This window comes from Balearica regulorum, chromosome 2 (genome assembly GCF_011004875.1).
Source record: "Balearica regulorum gibbericeps isolate bBalReg1 chromosome 2, bBalReg1.pri, whole genome shotgun sequence".
Lineage (NCBI taxonomy): Eukaryota > Metazoa > Chordata > Aves > Gruiformes > Gruidae > Balearica > Balearica regulorum.
This window is the reverse complement of record NC_046185.1, coordinates 34580395-34599545: the sequence shown is the minus strand read 5'-3', so window position 1 is coordinate 34599545 and position 19151 is coordinate 34580395. Positions and strand designations below refer to the sequence as shown.

The following is a 19151-nucleotide window of genomic DNA, read 5'->3' as shown; positions in this document are numbered from 1 at the left end:
TTGTTTCATTTCTTTTGAAGCCAGATATTTATCCATTCAGGACATTTCCTTTATTTTTGTAAAATATTCTCTTTAGAAATGTATTGCTCAGCATAAAAGCAACTAACAAACAAGTGATCTCCTAAATCTGCAAGTTCTCTCCAAATATGGTTATTAGAATATTGAGCATAAGATGCATGCTTTTTCATAAAAACTTTTTTTAGTATTTTGCTTCAATAGAGCTTTATTCTTTAACCAGAATCCCTCATCACAAAGGATTACTTGGGTTTTTTAATGTTATGATTTGTTCCTAATAAGCTGCTTGGAAGAAAAAGTAATCTGAAATTTATGTAATCTTTATTTGCAACAGTTTTTGAAAAAAGTCTTAGCTGAAATGAGTAGTCACAGGAAGAGTTGCAGGATCCTAGAATTGTATTTAACAATTCAAAACAGTTGTCATTGGAGTGTTGCAGTTGTAAAAATAACATCAGGAATGTTTTTATGTTTCAGTTTACAGAATCCTCCAGGAAGCAAGGCATTCAGAGTATTTGCTGTTGTTTGAGTCTAGCAAGAAAAATGTAAAACAGACAAGTGAAACTGGAGCACTTGGAAGAGAATAATAAAGGCCATTTCCGATAATTCCTAAAATTTGTATAAAGCTGTAACATTATTGTACAGAAGATGTATACTGCTTTCCGCCAAAAAGTTTAAATTACATATATATCTTAATGAAAAAAATCTGTTAAAGTAAACATGGGAGAAAAATTCATTTGAAAATTTATGATATATAACAGTATTTTGAATCCTGTGTTAAATATTGCTATATTTTCTTAGCAGTTACTCCTATACAGTTAAGTAAAAGCTCATAAATGTTCTTTGTTTTCTTCATCTGAGTATGTTATTGTATGGTGCTTTATATATGCCACTAACAGTAACCTTAAAACTATACTGTAGGGAGGCCTGAGTTTTTATTTCCAATGTACATAAAAGAAGCCATTCCAATAATTCAATATAATAAATCATGCCTTAAAGTAAAATAAAAATATATATATATAACTTTTTGATGATTTACAGTAGCATTAGCCATGCAAGCATAAATGAAGAGCTAGACTGTTTTCAATTTCACACTAATCATAACAAGTAAAAATACCTATTTTGAAATAAAATGGAAAATATAAAATATAGGGAATTCCTGGGTCATATTAGCATGTTTTCCTCTAAAAAAATATTTTTAAGAGACTGGGCCATTCATGTTTATTATTTCTTAAATATGTTAATGAAATGTTTATTCGATGCTGCTAAGCTCTAGTTCGAATAAGCAATTCATTATGGCCCAGTCCTTCACAGATGTTCAGCTATCTTGGCGTGGGTGAGAGATAGAAATATATAACCTTGAAGGATCTAAGAAAATGTTCATATTGAGAAGTGGAGAAACCTGAAATTAAGGAATAAGCCATCAGTTCTGCAATGCAGTTCTGCATACATACATGCTTTATTTTTGCCATGTGACTTCTTCAGTTTACCTAAATTGGGTTTCAGCAAAAATGTAGAATTGTACACAGACATAAAAATTTGCAAGCTTGAGGCCTTAAGCTGTACATGGTATCCGTATACTATACATTAATAGGAGGGTAAATGTTCAAAAGAAAACTTAAAGAAAATGGTAACAAAGGCTAACCTTGCTCCTCATGACCTGGCAAATACTCCTGCAGGCCAGGAAGTATAGTGGTACGGAGCCCAGTGACAAGTTTGTCGTATGTTGCTTCACCATTTTTAAAAATTAATTTATGGTGAACAGCCTTGTGCATTAATTTTACCATATTATGGTATATGAAGAACATGTAGTGGCGATACTATGTTTCTTTCTATGAAAAGTGTATTGGTGCTTTAAGACTGAAAAGCTGTTAAACTTTATTTTTGGTATTTTTGTTTCTGTTGTTGAATTTATTTCCTTCCAACTTGTAAACTTATTTGTATTCTTCATATTTCAGGATACTATATTCTGCCTTCTGTTTTGCTACATGTACTACCTCATGTAGTTAGGCAAGCTTTGTTAGTTTTTTTAATCTGTTTTGAATAAAAGTAATTTACATAGTAAGATTTGCTTTGACAGCCTTTATTTTTTGTTTGTCCTGTCTCAAGGAGAAAACTATAACAGGCAGTCAAAATTTACTTTTTTTTTATTTTTGTGTGACCTAAACATTGCAAGTGTAGGACCAAGCAGTATACATACTCTGAGAATCTAAAAGCTGTAAAGGCAATTTAAGCACACAACTTCCATTAATTGCATTGGGAATTTTATGAATAAATCTTCTGGTCATTTTTTCAAGTTTTGCCCAATGTCTTCGGGAACAGATTGCTACCTCATTTTAATGGGGAACTCTCTGTCAGGAAGTGATTATAAAAAAGCCACCACCTTTTATTCAGTCCAACTCTTTGCTGTTGTGGTAAATGTTTCTAGTGCAAATGTTCCTAGCTACATTTGCTGGGAACAAGCAGGTTTTTATATTACACATTCTTTTTTGCCTCATAAGACTAATGGTCTACTTGGGAGTTCTATTTAGGAAATCTATTTAATTGATGAGGGAGACAAAGAGTCTTTGATGTATAACCCCCTTTTTTGCAAGTGGTGGCAGGAGGCCATTGAAAGAAGCTTTATATAGATTTTGCAATACTGGCATTAACCATTTTTCAGAATTGAAACCAAAGTGCAAGTAGACTTTGACTGTGATGGGACTCCAAGTCACTAAAAGGCTTGAGATAGACTTGAACCACCTTTCTTTAAAAGCACCAAAGCAGTAACACAGAAAGGCCTTGCAATACCTACAGTTGGGGTTATCAGAACATAAAATGGAGTAAGGCCACTTCTGAAATTAAGGGCACACAGAACTGCTGAGGGAGAAGTTTGAAACAAACCTATGTGAATGCAACCATAGTGCCCCTTCCCACACAGGACACTTTTTTGCAGCCTGGCCTTGCCATCCAGCAGCTTGCCATATCATAGAATCACAGAATCATAGAATGGTTTGGGTTGGAAGGGACGTCAAAGATCATCTAGTTCCAACCCCCCTGCCATGGGCAGGGACACCCTCCACTAGACCAGGTTGCCCAAAGCCCCATCCAACCTGGCCTTGAACACTTCAGGGAGGGGGCATCCACAGCTTCTCTGGGCAACTTCTGTGCAACCATGGTCCCCAGCACAGTGACAAGAATAAATGGAGGAAACTCTTTCTCGTCACAAATTATGTTGCACAAATTTTAGATTGCTGTTGCTTTTCTACATGCAATGATTCTATCCTATTATAACTATTCCAGCTAACATTGACTTTTGAGAAATTCGCTTCTGTATTTATTGTAAGTAATGAGTCAATGAGTAGACATTTCCAAGCAGTTGGAGGGTGAGAGCTACACACTGGTATTTTTATCTGTACCAGCAGCAACTGTATACTAGATGGTCACAACTAATTCACAGAAAGCCCAAGTAACTAACTAGCAGTATCAGAAAATTTGTTGTAGCCTAATGAGAAAATATAGAAGTCAAATTTTAAATTCTGAAGAATTGTTTCATTAACCAGTTACAAAATTATATTCTCGAAATAAAAAAAAAGGGATAATCAATAAGAAAGTACAGCCTAATTCATGGTATTTATAATATTTAGCTTGCTTCCCAGCTATAGGGAAGACCTATAAGTAGCCAAAAAGAATTATTACAACTGATACATAACAATCCTCTGCCAAAAAAAAAAAAGAAAAAAGCTCTTTCAGTACGTTGATATCTGCCATTTATAATTTTGAAGGGGCTAAAATATAAGAAATGTGAGCCCGCTAAATGCAGTAGGCTTTTGAAAGTGTATATGAAGCAAAGAAGAATAGAAATGAACCTTTTCCCATGAACATGTGGCATTTCCCATTACCACTTGCTCCACGAGGAATCTTTACAAAAGAAAAGCATAGGAGTCATCTGGAGAGGAGTCAAGTACTTGTCAATCATAGTTCACGAGCTTTTCAATAAGGATCAAGTGAGGCATTTCTCCACTATGCTGCATCCCTTCCAGCTGGAGTAGCTAATTTCATACTAAACAAAAGTTTGTATGAAAGAAAGTGGTCAGACCCAAACAGATAATTCTTTAACAGTCTCTCACCATTTTGATAGCTATATGAGGATACTGTAGTTTTAGGGAACTTGGGACTCATGTCAGCAGTCAGCTCATAGTACTAGCTGGACATAAACTAAGGAAACTAAGAAACGTTTCCTAAATTTTGTGGATATTGAGGAACTTTAGAGAGTTTACAGACTTCCTTGTGTCTGATTTTTGCATAGGGGACAGTCTGATCTAGAAATCACACATAAAGTATTTTTGGAACCAAGCCTGAAACACAGGTTGGGATAATGTGTGTGAGTTTGCAGGTTTTTAATTGATGAAGTACTCAGTTCCAAGTTTTATGTAAATGTCAGACTGTCAGCTGTCTATGGATTCTCAGTGGATTTAAAAGAAGAAAAATAACATTAGCTTTTTGTATGTATTGATACATATGCTCAGGAAAATGCATGGCACTTGACTTCATATGGCAGAGATGTAACCAAGTTACTCACATAGTAACAGTGTCTTCTGCGTGGCAATTGCTTTTGAAATACGTTTTGAATTTGGCTTAAAACAGATAACCCAGCTTCCTGTCAATACACAAGGGAAGGTTTATTTCCTGCAATTTCTGTAGTCATACAAAGGGTCAGATTTAGAAATGTAAATATTTGGAAGTTACAAAGATTATTCATACAGTGCAATATTCTGGAAATTTATATAAATACTGTATGAAATACTGTACTGTCACACTTATATATCTTAAGGCTCTTTATAGCATCTGTGGAACTCTGGGGAATTATACAAGGAGTGAAAAGCCTGGAGAGTTTTGTTTCATTCAGTGTATAACATGCATCTTACAGAGCTTTAGATATACAAATGATAGCATACTTTAGTGTTCAGAAAATTGCATATGATTTTATAAAGACATACATTGTGCATATGGGAAAAGAAGCCATGCTGTCAGCTTTCGCTTTAGCCTCTCTTTGCTGTCAGGAATAAATGATGGAACTAGTATTTTATGTATGGTCACTATTGATATTGTTGATATTGTTATTAAATAAGAAGTTCTTGTCATGTACCAAAGGGCTGTGAAAATACAATAAAATGTGATTTCTGCTGCATTTTAACATAGGATGATAATGTGACACCTGAAATTTGCCATCAGATGTTCAATGATCTGTGTTAAATGTCTTGTTCATCTTAGCCTGTTTGCTAGGAGACAGATGTCTACATCATTAAATCATTTGGCACTTTGCAAAAAGTACTTATAATGAGTCTTAAATTTTCAACAGCTAGCAAAAGCTCCCCAGTCAGACCAGCTCAGTATAATAAGGCACAGGAAAATACGAGAGATGGAAGGAGGAACGTAAAGAACATGCAACCAAAACAGCCAGCCATGATGCTCCATGTCTTACTATCCACACTGATTTCTGCAATAATTACCCTAGTTACTCAACTCAGTATCTGCCCCCAGTGCTGTATCCAATATTGGTTTTGTCCTTACTAACAATGGGGTGAGTGTCTGAAGGCTAGCAGCAAAGCTGTTGGTTAAGAACTGACATACACTGGCCAAACAACATGAATAATTTTGCAATACTGTATCTTCTAATAGGCACACAAAAGACTTCAGTTGCTAATGGCAGTAACTCTTGGGCTTTTAAATTCACTAATTGCATTTAAAGCATAAGCATTATAACAAAATAAAAATGTCAGCACATGCTAACTGTTTAGTAAGAAATTCAGTTGTTCAAAGAATTCCCATTTATTTCAGCTGAATGGAAATTGCTGTAGCTAACACCAGCAATGTTAGCAATAATCTCCTTGAAATTTTATTTAATATAAAGACTGCTTATGCAGTTTAACAAACTTTATTTAGTGTGTTTGCAGTTATTTCTGAATGAATGTTGTTTATGAAGACAATATCCTTATTAGGACTATCATCTTAGAATAAATACAAGAACTTGCATTAGATTTGCTTGAATATCTTTTTGGAATTACATCCAAAGGCTGAGAGACTCCTAAGAATGTGTAGTAGTCCTAATTATTTTTAGGATGCTCAAAAAAAAAAAAAAAAAAAAGTGCTAGGAGGTAGTAAGACTTCCAAACTTAACCTACAGTTTAAAAACCAAGTACTTCACTTGCTTAATTGCTTACTTCAGCTTGTTTATATGCAACATAAATAGCAAGCTGGCTTTGACTTCTCATAAATTGCTGCTACTGTACATCCCAAAGATAAATTGGAAACACTTGCTAAATAAATCTCCCTGTAGTCAGTTCAATCTTCATTCCTTATTTATCTGTTGAAACTCATCTGTTTCTTGTTGGTGGTGGATGGTTTTTTCCCTACTGAAAAATCATGTCTGAATAAGCATTTCTTTTATTGTGTCAGAAGGACTCCAAGATCTTTGGGGCTGCAGACGCACTAAGCACAGAAACAGAGCAATCATTTTACCCAAAAAGACTTAGTTTCAGATTTTGGATTTAGCCCAGTTCAGTACACAAAGAAGTACATTGTATGAATTGATTTAATGCTTGCTGTACTGGAGGTGATAGTCCTACTCCGGCATAGCTATAACTGAGCCAAGGAATAGTTCTGTGAAATGCTCTGAGCCTCTCTCTTATCCAGTGGGAATTATGGGGTAAATTAGATCAGTTTGCATTTTGAAATAAAAGAAATAACTAGACAGATGGCTTTGGTGGCTTGCTGATAAAGACTTGCCATTGTGCCACTGATTGAGGGTTTAAGCATGTTGTATCAAACATGTTCAATGATGTGCAGATCATGCAGATGCAGGGATTTTTTTGCTTGGCACTAATGTTAAAACAATTTATATTTGGAAGCTTCTGCTCCAGCAGCTTCAAAGCCCACATAATTTTAAAGCAGCTTTCTAAAAGTTTGAAGGCAATTATTTTGTAATTTGTTGTTATTTTGTAATACGTAAAGATTTGTCCTAGAAATGAGGAAGTCACACCTTGTATGATATGTGCTGTTGCATCTACTACACAATAAAAGTATCATTCTTTGATTGAGGACTTCTTTTCTGCTAATATTTCAGTTCAATTTGTAGTTTTCATTACAATCCCTGGAGAAGTACAGTCCAATCAAAACAGCTAAAATATACTTAAGGAAAACCACCATCCCTACCATGGTCTCTCAGAAGACATTCAGCTCTTATTTATCTCACAGCAGTACAGCACATAAACGACTCAGAACCAGTCCCATAAAAATTGCATTCTATGACTCCCCAGAAGGATGAGTTTCCAAGGCAGCTTCTTGTTTAGCACTAGTCAAAAGCATAGGCAAACGACTTAATGTCTCTTGTAATATACTGGGTAACGTCACATCCATAGTCTGTCAAAGACTCAGACATTAACAAGAAAGGTGAGACTAATTTGCAGCTGAAGGCTAGAATAGCTGAGGTCTCAGAGAATATGTGAAATGCCTTTTACAGGAAAGCAGGGCACTTTGATATATTAGGAGACAAACTTAGATGCCTGTGTCATGTGATCCATGAATAGAACTGGTAAATGCTGCTACAATACAAGGAATAATCTTAATAAAGATTGATCTCAGTATTTTAAAGCTGTCTGGTTGCTATCCCAAACCAAATAACCTTCAAATAACATTTCTAGGCTCATTGTTTTTCTTCAGTGTGTAAAAATAGGCAAATACCAGGGTCAGTGGGGCTGAGAAGGAGAATTTGTCTGTAGTTTGATGGCTAGGTGGATAAGAGCTTTCTGAGGTATACTGATGAGGTATCCAGTGACGAGTGGCATTCCTCATGGGTCGATATTGGGACCAGCATTGTTTAACATTTTTGTTGGCAACCCTCAGCAAGTTTGCCGATGAGACCAAGCTGCGTGGTGCGGTCAACACACTGGAGGGAAGGGATGCCATCCAGACGGACCTTGACAGGCTTGAGAGGTGGGCCCATGCGAACCTCATGAAGTTCAACAAGGCCAAGTGCATGTGGGTTGGAGCAATCCCAAGCACAAGTACAGGCTGGGCGGAGAATGGATTGAGAGTAGCCCTGAGGAGAAGGACTTGGGGGTGGTGGTTGACAAGAAGTTCAACATGACCCAGCAGTGTGCACTTGCAGCCCAGAAAGCCAACCGTATCCTGGGCTGCATCAAAAGAGGCGTGACCAGGAGGTTGAGGGAGTTGATTCTGCCCCTCCGCTCCACTCTCGTGAGACCCCAACTGGAGTACTGTGTCCTCAAACATAAGAAGGACATGGAGCTGTTGGAGTGAGTCCAGAGGAGGGCCACAAAGATGATCAGAGAGCTGGAGAACCTCTCCTAGGAAGACAGGCTGAGAGAGTTGGGATTGTTCAGCCTGGAGAAGAGAAGGCTCCAGGGAGATCTTAGAGCAGCCTTCCAGTACCTAAAGAGGGCCTACAAGAAAGCTGGTTGCCCAGAGAAGTTATGGATGCCCCATTCTTTGAAGTGTTTAAGGCCAGGTTGGATGGGGCTTCGGGCAACCTGGTCTAGTGGAGGGTGTCTCTGCCCATGGCAGGCGGGTTGGAACTAGATGATCTTTAAGGTCCCTTCCTTTCTATGATTCTATGATTCTATGATGCACGAAAAATCTGATGGAAACTTTAAGATTTATTCATAGGCACCCAAACTCTCTGTAAACAGTTTTCCAGTAAGCTTTGTTCTTTGTGCAACCAAATCACTTAAATGAGTGTCTATTTGTGTTACATTTGAGTTAATTACCTGTTTTGTAAGACTGCCAGATGAAACTGATTTGCAATAAGCTTTTGCAAATATGGCTCTAAGGTTCTTTAGTGATAATTGTAAGGTGAAATAAGAAATATTCCTCATTGTATTTCAGAAATACATCTTTATGCCTTGAAACTGCTTATAACACAGAGCTACACCTCTCAGTATCCTCTAATGAAATAAAAAACTATTGGGGAACTGGTAACTTTTAGAACTGCTCTAAGAGTCTGATGGATCTCTGCTCTAAAAGGTGATTGATCATGAAGGTCATATTCTTCAGAAAACAGGACAAAGTATCCACTAAGCAGAAGACAGGATGCAGGGTGGTTTGTTTTATTATTTCGCCCTAGGAGGTTTCCCAAATTGCTTAGATTAATTATCAAGTACGTCTTATGAGGTCTTCTAAACTGAACACTCACCAAGTTTCTCTTAATTTATAGAGCTAGGTATTTAATTATTTAAATTGGTAGATATAAAGCTGCCAATCCATAATTTTATTTTGAATGAATTACCAAGAACTTAAAAATGAACTTAAATTCCTGTAGTCTGTTAAAAAAAATTAAATTCCTGTAGTCCTGAGAGTCAAAACTCTCCCCTTTGCTTGCTCTTTCCAATCTGTAGTTCACTGTGTATTGCTACCAGTTCATTGATCAGCAATATTCTCCAGATATACAAATTCCTAGACAGCAATGGTTTAGGAGTGAAAATCCAGAGAATATGCACTGGCAAAAAGTTATAAAAGATGCAATAATTTGTTGGTTATCCTCACAGTGCAAGGAAGATAATCTGCTCAGGAGGAATGCAGTTTGTGTCCCCAAAAAGCCAATGTGAAGGAAATAGCTTCTTTCAGCCTACTGACTAAATGGTATGTGTTAGCTGAAAGACTTCTTATTCAGTAGAACTTCTGGATTTGACCCTGGAGTTACTAAAAGTATCTGCACAGTTGAAGTTGCTACCCAACTCTCACTCTCATAACTCATGCCTAGTGACAGAAGTGACTGTTAAATAGAGGTAGTGTCTCTCCTCCCACCTAACCCAGCTGCTTTGAGTCTCAGCAAGAGCATAAATGCCTCTTTTCCTTCCTAGTCAAAGGTGGGAGTTACAAAGAAAGAGAAAATCTTGAGAGGATGTCTGTGGTGATACTGCACTGCACAGCGGGGCTGGAGGGATGGCAGACTCCTTGCAGGGCTCTGTCACTGGAAACATTCATGTGAAATCACAGAGAGGAGAGGGAGGGAGGGAGTCCTGCCGTACCATTAGCATGTACAAGTAAGCATGGTAACAAAGGCATCTTCAGCACAGTACCGATACTGACAACAGACAGCTTTTGTGCACTAGGAAATTTACCAAACTGTACTATGAAGCAGTCAAGCCATTCATTGTTATGTATAATGCTGCAAATTTGATAAATGAAAGATTGGGTTATCTTTTCAGTTAAACTGGTGTAAATCATTTAACAGAATAATCCCACCAATATCTATGAAACTCCTTGAAAACTGAGGTAAGGATAGCTTTGCTTTTCCTAATTATAAGAATACTTCTGAAAGAAGAAGGTTGTTCACCAAATTGTGACATCATCATCAAATTTTAGCTATGTCAGTGTTTCAAACGTTTTTAGTGGAAGAAGGATCAGCATTGCCTGTTCTGAATAATGTCTTATCTTGGTACTAGGTGCGTTAGTAAGAAGAGACCTTTATAAAAAGGTAGCTAATCCATTTCATTGGGACATTCAAGTCTAAGGTGATCACAGAATCACAAAATGGCTGACATTCAATGGGACCTTGAGGTCATCTGGCCCAACCCCCCTGCTCAGGACCATGTTCAGACAGTTTTTTAATATCTTCAAGGATGGAGACTCCACAAGCTCTCTGGGCAACTTGTGCCAGTGCTCAACACCCCCACAGTGAAAAACTGTTTCCTGATGTTCAGAGGGAACCTCCTGTGTTTCAGTTTGTGCCCATTGCCTCTGGTCCTGTCATTGGGCACCACTGAAAAGAGCCTGGTCCTGTCCTCTTTGCACCCTTCATTCAGGTGTTTATAGACATTAACAAGATCCCCCTGAACCTTCTCTTTTCCAGGCTGAACACTTCTCTAGGCTGAACAGTCCAAACTCTCAGCCTTTCCTCGTAGGAGAGATCCTACAGTGCCTTAATCTTTGTGGCCCTTCACTGGACTCTTCAGTATGTCCACGTCTCTCCTTTTCTGAGGAGCCCAGAACTGGACTCAGCACTCCAGGTGTGGCCACACCAGTGCTGATTAGAGAGGAAGGATCACCTTCCTTAACCTGCTGGCTATACTTTATCTAATGCACCCCAGGATACCATTAGCCACCTTTGCCACAAGTGCACATCGCTGGCTCATGTTCAACTTGATGTCCACCAGGACCCACAGGTCCTTTTCTTCAAAGCTGCTTTCCAGCTGTGAGGTCCCCAGCGTATATAGGTGCACAGATTTGGTCCTCTTCAGTTGCAGGACTTTGCACTTCTCCTTGTTGAACTCCATGGGATTCCTGTCAGCCCATTTGTCAGCCTGTTGAGGTCCCTCTGGATGGAAGTATGACCCTCTGGCATCTCAGCCACTCCTCCTACTTTTGTGTCATTAGCAAACTTTCTGAGGGTACACTCTCCCCTTTCATCCAGATCATTAATGAAGTTGTTAAGCAGGCTTGGACCCAGTATAGAACCCTGGAGTACACTGTGACGTGGTTTAGGCCCAGTCGGCAGCTGAGCGCCACGCTCACTCACCCCTTCCCCAGCAGGACGGGGAGGAGAACGGGAAAAAACAACGGCAAAGCCTGGAGGGTTGGGATAAGGGCAGTTTACTGGGACAACAAGGGAGAGGGAAAAGAAAACAATCAACAACAGTGCTGATAACAGATAGTAACAATGGGTGATAATAGAGAACAATTTACCAAACCAAGGACCAACCAACCGACCAGACACTCAGCCTGTCCCGGCACCATGCTGAAGCTGCGCCGCCCCTCCCCTACCCGACTAGCCCCCCTTTTATGGTGAGCATGATGTCACATGGTATGGAATAGCCCCCGGCCAGCTGGGGTCACCTGTCCTGGCTCCTTGTGAAATTAACTCTATCCTTGCCAGAACCAGGACACACTGCTAGTTACTGGTCTCCAACTAGACTTTGTGCTACTGATCATCACTCTCTGGGTGTGGCCATTTAGACTGTTTTTAAAGTACCTCACTATCTGCTCATCAAGGCCACAATTCATTAGCTTCTCTGTGACACTATTAAGGGAGACAGTGTTGATCTATTGACAGAAAGTATTCTCTTTATGTCTTGCCTCTAGTGCTTCCTACTAGTCTGCAAATAATCTGCTCAAACAGTGGCTGCAGGATCAGGAAGTTTAATGCAGGGATTAGTAGGGATTAGTTGATGTTTCTCATTCTTTAGGTGGGGGCAGTCTACCTACGCTGACAAACACTATTCTTGATGTTATACTATAGTCATATTTTCATATTATTCTCCTCCATAAAAAATCCTTTCAGTCTCATCATATGACTCTTCAAGCTCGGTATATGCCTGTGACCTTCATCTAGCTCTGAACAATTTCCCAACAATGTCCACTGTCAGGAGCCCAAAAAACCCACCAGAGAACATGTCCTTCACAAAATGGGGCAGTCTGCTGAAAGTGATGACCACTTTTGCTATTTCAGATGGATGTTACTCTGTCTTGCAATTACTAGCAGACCTCTTCAGACCTATAGTATTTTGTCAGTCTATTCATGCCTGTTTACATCAGTTGAAGACTCAACACAGAAGATTTAATGTAAAGGTGGGAAGCCTTGCAATACTGTGAGATAAGATAATATTCTGCAAAAAGCAAATCTTTTCTACATTAGCTCCATAAGCAAAACAGAGAGATTTAAGTGTGATGAATTAACTAATGTAAGGAAAAGTTCTTTGTCTGATTTCACTGGAACAGCTCTGTGCGGAGCAGAGGAAGTTAAGCATTCAGGGTTAGAAATGTTTCAGGAAGCGGCATGAATTATAGAACATTCAAAACAATGGGAGATTATTTCAGAGGAAAAAGAGACTAACAAAGAAGTATACAGATTATTCAAAATACTTATATTGGAGGCAGATCATTTGCTTCTCTATCACGTAAGAATGACTGGCTCCCATTTTAATTCGAACAGCCTGAGTAGGACTGTTTGTAATTCCATGAGTAGGCTTAGTCTTCTCAAATCTTGCTCCTTATCCCCATATGCTTTTTCGGGTGCTATGCTATGATCCATTGGGTATATCCCTCTAGATGCCAGCTGTTTTACACAGCAAGCCGACTAATCTTGGTACCTCCTACTTCTGTGAATAGCATTAGTACACCAAGGCAGAGGAAGATCTTCCAAGCAAGGTAGAATTTACCCAAAGGAACGGAGCAGACATGGGAATGGTCTCATTGCAAGAGGCCTCTCTGCCCAAGATATGCCTTGAGCCTGGCATTCCCTGCCTTCTCTTACGTGGGCTGGTCTCAAACTTGGCATGCCTGAATCTTTTGGGGATGAAGTTACAGTTTCTTTGGCTTTCAGACAGTCTCTGTGCTTGACACAGCTGACAGCTCCCTTGACCTCTTTCTGCCAGGGCATTTATGCCCTGGTATAATGAACAGAGTTTATTGGTTTAAGGGACACAGCTTTAGTAAAACAAAAATCTGCTAAATTTACTGTCATGTAGAAGAAGCAACTCCCTGTAATGGCCCATTGTCACAGCTGCCTTTGAGATGCATAGCTGAAACTTTTTTACCCCTGAAGCTTTTGCTTTATTTTCCACTTTGGCAAACAATGTTAGTCAAGAAAAATAACACCAACATTTAATCACAGTGATTTTTAAAAGCTCGAGCCAGATTTTCAGCTGGTGTCAATCAGGCCAGCTCTCTTGACTTCAAGGGAAATTTGTTAATTTACACAAGATGATGGTATAGTCTAGATTCTTCAAATGCAAACAGAAAATACACATTGCCAAAGCTTCTTAAGAGGGCATCTAATTTGGATTCGTAGCCTGTCACCTCCATAAACTTATACAACAGAGCATGCATGATTTCCCATTCCCAGGCTCATTTCCTGGTCAACCACACAAAATTGTAATGCAGGAAGAAAACAAGACTCTCTTTAAAGTGATGGTATTTTTAAAAATTTACTACTATTGAAATAAATGTTTCATAAATAGCTGGTTATACAATGGAGCATATCTCTTCCAGCATGAAGATTTCAGGAAACAAAGCAGAAGAGAATTGGATTTGCTGCATGGATGGGACAGAAACTCTACCCTGCACTGCAAAGCAATTTTACTGTCATTAATTTTCTTTGACTGTGAGAGAGGAGCTCTTTGGGCAACCCCTGCAGAGCCCCCAGCACACAGCCTGTTTATGCGGGCTGAATGCAGAGCCAGAATTTAACCAAAGCACAGTAAAAATAATGGATAATGTAAAAAGCCAGCTGTTTAGAGCAGTCTCACACAAACTAATAGGTACTTGTTTTTATAGACGTAGGGTACTCATGTTGAGTCAGTTCTAGGTTATATTTTGCATGGCCCCCAAAGTATCCCAAAACCCATGGGAGTGCTCTGATTTTTTTCTCTGCATCTAGTGAATATTTATGGGGACTGAACAAGGACTTCTTTAAATTAGTTGTGTGGATTTACTCCCTGCTATTATTAGGTGGAATATAGATTACATCCTATGATTATGTATGGCATTGCAAAATCTAAACCTCTCATCGTTAGCACCGCTTCAGGAACACTCAGAGGGCAAAATATACATATCTCTTGTTTTCTGTTAATCAGGACAAAAATCCAATGATGCAAGGGTTCCAAAGTGAACCTTAATGAAGCAACAATGGTGAGTTGTTTATTAAATAGGTATTCATATGTGTTGGTATATCGCAACCTGTACATTTAGGGAAAATTTTCTAAAAATTCTGATTTCTGGACTACAGGGCTAGAAACAACAGATGAGGACATAATAACAGAATAAAACAACACCTAATGCACCTAGTCCTTTGGAAAATCTGTCCCTTGCAGAAAACACTAGACAAGATCAGAGGTCTTTTGAAAATCTATTCATTATGATACATCCTTCTGGGTGAAAAAATAGATACACTAAATCATGAACACATTTAAACTGCAGTAATGCAACTAATAGTGCAATAGTAATATTTTTTCCTGTTCATTTCCAGCAGCCTTTCTTGATTGTACAATTTTTATTGCTAATAGCAAACCAGTATAATGTGCCAAAAATATTTAGGGGTGGTAAAAGAGGAGGATAAGAGAAAAAGAGAAAAAAAAAAAGAAATTTATCTTTTATATACTGGCAGCATTATTTCTATATTAAAAGATGTGTGACAGTTGTTGCACTTTATATTTTTTGTGACTTGCCCTCAAACTGATCATGATTTTCTGTAACTGTGGTTGTTACCCTCAAGAATTGTCCTAGTATTTTGCGAACAAATTTTGATCTTTCTGTTTTTTCCAACCCTTCCCTGTATCTTTACTCACCAATTACCTTTCAAAGAGACAACAGAAAAGGAGAACAGTGAGGACTCTTCTCAGCCAGGAACAGCATGTCTATGGTTATGCCAGTCATGCTTAACACCATGCAGAAATGATGGTACAAGGAAATATGAATGCTACAATCCAAAGATGAACGAAGTAGTTGACAGATTGAAAGACAGATATGCAAAAATTGAAAGAAAAACAAAATAATTTATTGTGCTCTGTACTTTTGATCAGTTCCAGGAGACTGTTCATTAATTTAATGAAGCTGAAAGACTGTCAGCCTTTTCCTGTAGCTCTCATGGATGGGTTTTATGCAAAATTTCACCTCTGGCCATTGCTTCTCCTGAGTGCAGCCTGCAGCTGGGAACCTGCCTGCTCTTTCTCTTTGGCTTTTGATTTCTTTTTATACCTTTCCTTCTGTTGCAGAGATTCATGCAACCTAATACTTGAGGTAGCTTAACACTTTTCTTAAGCATTATTGATTTTCCTCACCTCACTTCAGAAATGTTGCTGGTCCTTGGGACTGGATGACCAGAACCATTTTTTAATCAGACAGTAAATAAAATATGCTAACAATTGATCTGGCATTTACTTCTTTGAAATCGAATGATTTGACCACTGTAAAAAAAATACTGTCATCTGCTGAGGTGGTTTTCAAATTTCAGTAATATATTTGTACATGGAATACTATAATTCACATAAGCACTATTAACCATCACATTTCACAGAATCACAAAATGGCTGAGGAGGGAAGCACCCCTGGAGGTCATATGGTCCACTTCCCCTCCCCTGCTCAAGCAGGGCCACCTAGAGCTGGTTGCCCAGGACCATGTCCAGACAGCTTTTCAATGTCTCCAAGGATGAAGACTCCACAACTTCTGAGGACAACTTGTGCCAGGGCTCAGACATTTAATGCAAACAGACAAGGGAAAAAAACGTACACAGGACACCACCACTTTCAAGAGGAAAAACCACTACAAAACATTCTCAGGTGCTGGTTGGTTTCTTATGAACAACCCCCAGTTACAAGATCTTTCTCTTTTCCCTAACTCAACTAAAGTAGGCTGCATCAATCCAAGGATGTGATACACTTGACAAAAAGCAAGGTGAAAACAAGACACTCAAATCTGTAAGCAAAGCAAAGATGACATTTATGATAATTTTACCAAATTTATGACTCATTTTCTCTGTATTTGGGGTATGGCAAAAAATTACAGTCATATATTTTTTTATCTTGAAAAAGTCTTTTGCTATTAACATAATTTCCTTCTCTCCCCTTGTCTCATTTTTTATTTCTTGTTTCATTTATTGTTCAAACTTTCCCAATGCTGCCATAATAACATGAAAGACCTTCTTTAACACCAAAAATATACATGAACATTAACCCACTGAACTTTCCCGGATCTATGCCAGGAAATTGTCTCATGTTCCTTAGCTATGGCCTCCATACCCTTTAAAAAAAAAAAAAAAAAAAAAAAAGTAATTAAGCTGATTTGGATTTCTTTTATTGCTTATTTCATTGTTTTTGCTTTTGTTTTGGTTGTTTGTTTTGTCTTGGTTTTCCTTCAGATGCACATCTTTTTAAATAATTCCCAGGATTCTTCCTTCCAAAATTTAGTAAACTATATAGTTTCAATTTCCTTTGAATTGATTTGCTGCCACTGAAGTCTCTCAGTGGACATATAGAGCAGCATATCATGTTTTCTTTTACTGACTGCCTTTCCCTTGCTGGATTTGAAAAGTGGTTAAATAGTTACCTTTTTTACTGATACTGAGAAGAAAAATAGAAATCAGTGGAAAGACTGCAAAATATCCAAAAGATCTCTCTATTTATGTCTGTCGTCTTCGTGATTTTTTTTTTCCAGGGAAGTTGTGTGTTTGATTTTTTTTTTTTTTTAGCAGGAGGAACTTGGGAGAATGAAATAATTAAAACAGTTTTCTTGAAGGGATTGCAGAGTCAAATGATGGATTCAGTGAGTTTGAAGTCTCCTCCAACTTGCTAGGAATTTAAAGCAGAAAATCTTATGCTATATTTACACTGAATTTCTTGTGGCTGGGTCAAAGAAGGCTTTTGATGAAATTTGCCAGTTGTCCATAATATTTGCCTGTATGGGAACACTTTTAAAACAGCTCTGGCTTGTATTTCCTGGGGCAAAACTCAGAAAGAATCTTGAGGGTAGGATTCACTTCAGGGCACCTCCACATATTCTGGCTGGTCAGTCCACCCCATGTATCCCATCCATTTTTGTGTTATTATCACAGGAATGAGATCAGCCAGACAAAATAGTCTGAGTAAAGAAAGGGAGTTATTCTTGTATTTCTGCTTTTTGTGACATTGCCTGCTTCTACGGCATGCCCTGGAAAACCAAATGAGGTTTATAGGAAGCTTGAGCTTAGACTTTTAGACTGCCAAAAAACCAATGCAAATTCAGCAAACAGGCTGCTGAGTACACTACAGATGTAGCCTATTGATGTATATCAAGGTGTCAATATAGAGCACTTAGGGCTTCGTTTAATTTTGGATAGGCTAAGGTTTGTTGAATCATAATAACTGACATAATTGCAACATTATTTTAGACTGGAAGTTTAGTTTGGTTCATGATGCTGATCCTAGTATTACAAGCAATACTTGAAACTGGTAGTTTTCATTTGTCTTTTCTTGCAAATTTTATCCTTTGATTTCGGATACCTGCCAGTTGCCTTAAAATTTTGCTTCCAGGAGTCATGTGAATTTGAAAAATTCAGAGTTCATTTAATGAAAAAAGGTGTGACAAGAATACATTGCAATAAAGATCTGCCCTTTTGGATATGTATAAAGGAAAAAAAATCTAACATGTTAAATATTAATCTGCCTTTTGAGGGTCTAATTTTTCTTTTCTTTTACTGATGTGTTTCAACGGAGTACTGATTTTCACAGGAGTGAGCAGGGTAAATTAGGTCCTAGAAATTCAACTAGAGATTCCTCCTTTATTACAAAAATTTGTATTTTTTGTTACTCAGAATATGTCTACTTTGATTTATTGGGTTGCCTTGTCTTCTTTGTATTGGTGATGAAAATAAGTATAGGAAAACCCCCTACATTTAACATTAGTGAGAAAAGCCTCATGGAACCCTAGATGGAGCAGAGTTGTAGTGTGCTCTACACATTTTGAGTGATAAGACAACCCACAGAAAGCTTACAACTTAGGATTTAAAAATAAAGTTGCCATGTAAAAAAAGAACTAAGTATGGAGCTTTCTAATAGCTCTTGGGATCCCTTTCAAGAATGCCTTTCAATTTGCTTTTAATGTAGAGCTATGCGAACATTTTCAACATTTTCATGCAAGTATATATTTGAATAATTGTTCATCTTTAAAGACAAAAAAATTCCTGCTTGAGAAACAAGTAGGAGCTCATGATCAATTTTGAAATAGAATTTACGTATTTTCCCTTCCATTACTGACTATATTCCCATGACAACATTTGCTTTTTGTAAAACATCATCACCCACAGAGTCTTTTGTCCACATCTTATTGTTTAACACCCTCAATATTTGGAGACTCCTGAAGGGGTAGTTTAAATTGCATATGACTATTTCTGTCCCCATATGCAGTGTTTCCTTTTTATTTGGATGTATAAGCAATACAATTTAATTTTGATTTTGTTATTGCCAGGCTTAGTGAAAATAGAATCAAAACTACAAAGTTTGTATACGCAGCACAAAATAGCCTTGTTAATATGAAAGGTAAAATCAAAGTATAAGTATATTTGAATGTAGGCAAAATCATTTGTCAATATAGCAAGATGGATCTCTAATAATGTTTGAGAAAAAACAAAAGTATGATTGCCTTTATAATAAACTCTATACAAATCTTT

At 37.9% G+C, this 19151-nt stretch overlaps 1 protein-coding gene across 4 annotated transcripts in view; it reads left to right on the top strand.

Moving 5' to 3' along the window:
* CRISPLD1 (cysteine rich secretory protein LCCL domain containing 1) overlaps window positions 1-2077 on the top strand; it is a 43871-nt gene extending 41794 nt beyond the window's left edge. For all 4 annotated transcript variants that reach the window (XR_012833786.1, XM_075743866.1, XM_075743865.1 and 1 more), the window contains exon 15: window positions 490-2077. Coding sequence is in view for 3 of the 4 variants with exons in the window: in XM_075743866.1 (XP_075599981.1) it covers window positions 490-541 (52 nt within the window). In the remaining variant the exon portion in view is untranslated. The remainder of the gene's footprint in view (window positions 1-489) is intronic.
* The last annotated feature ends 17074 nt before the right edge of the window (window positions 2078-19151 follow it).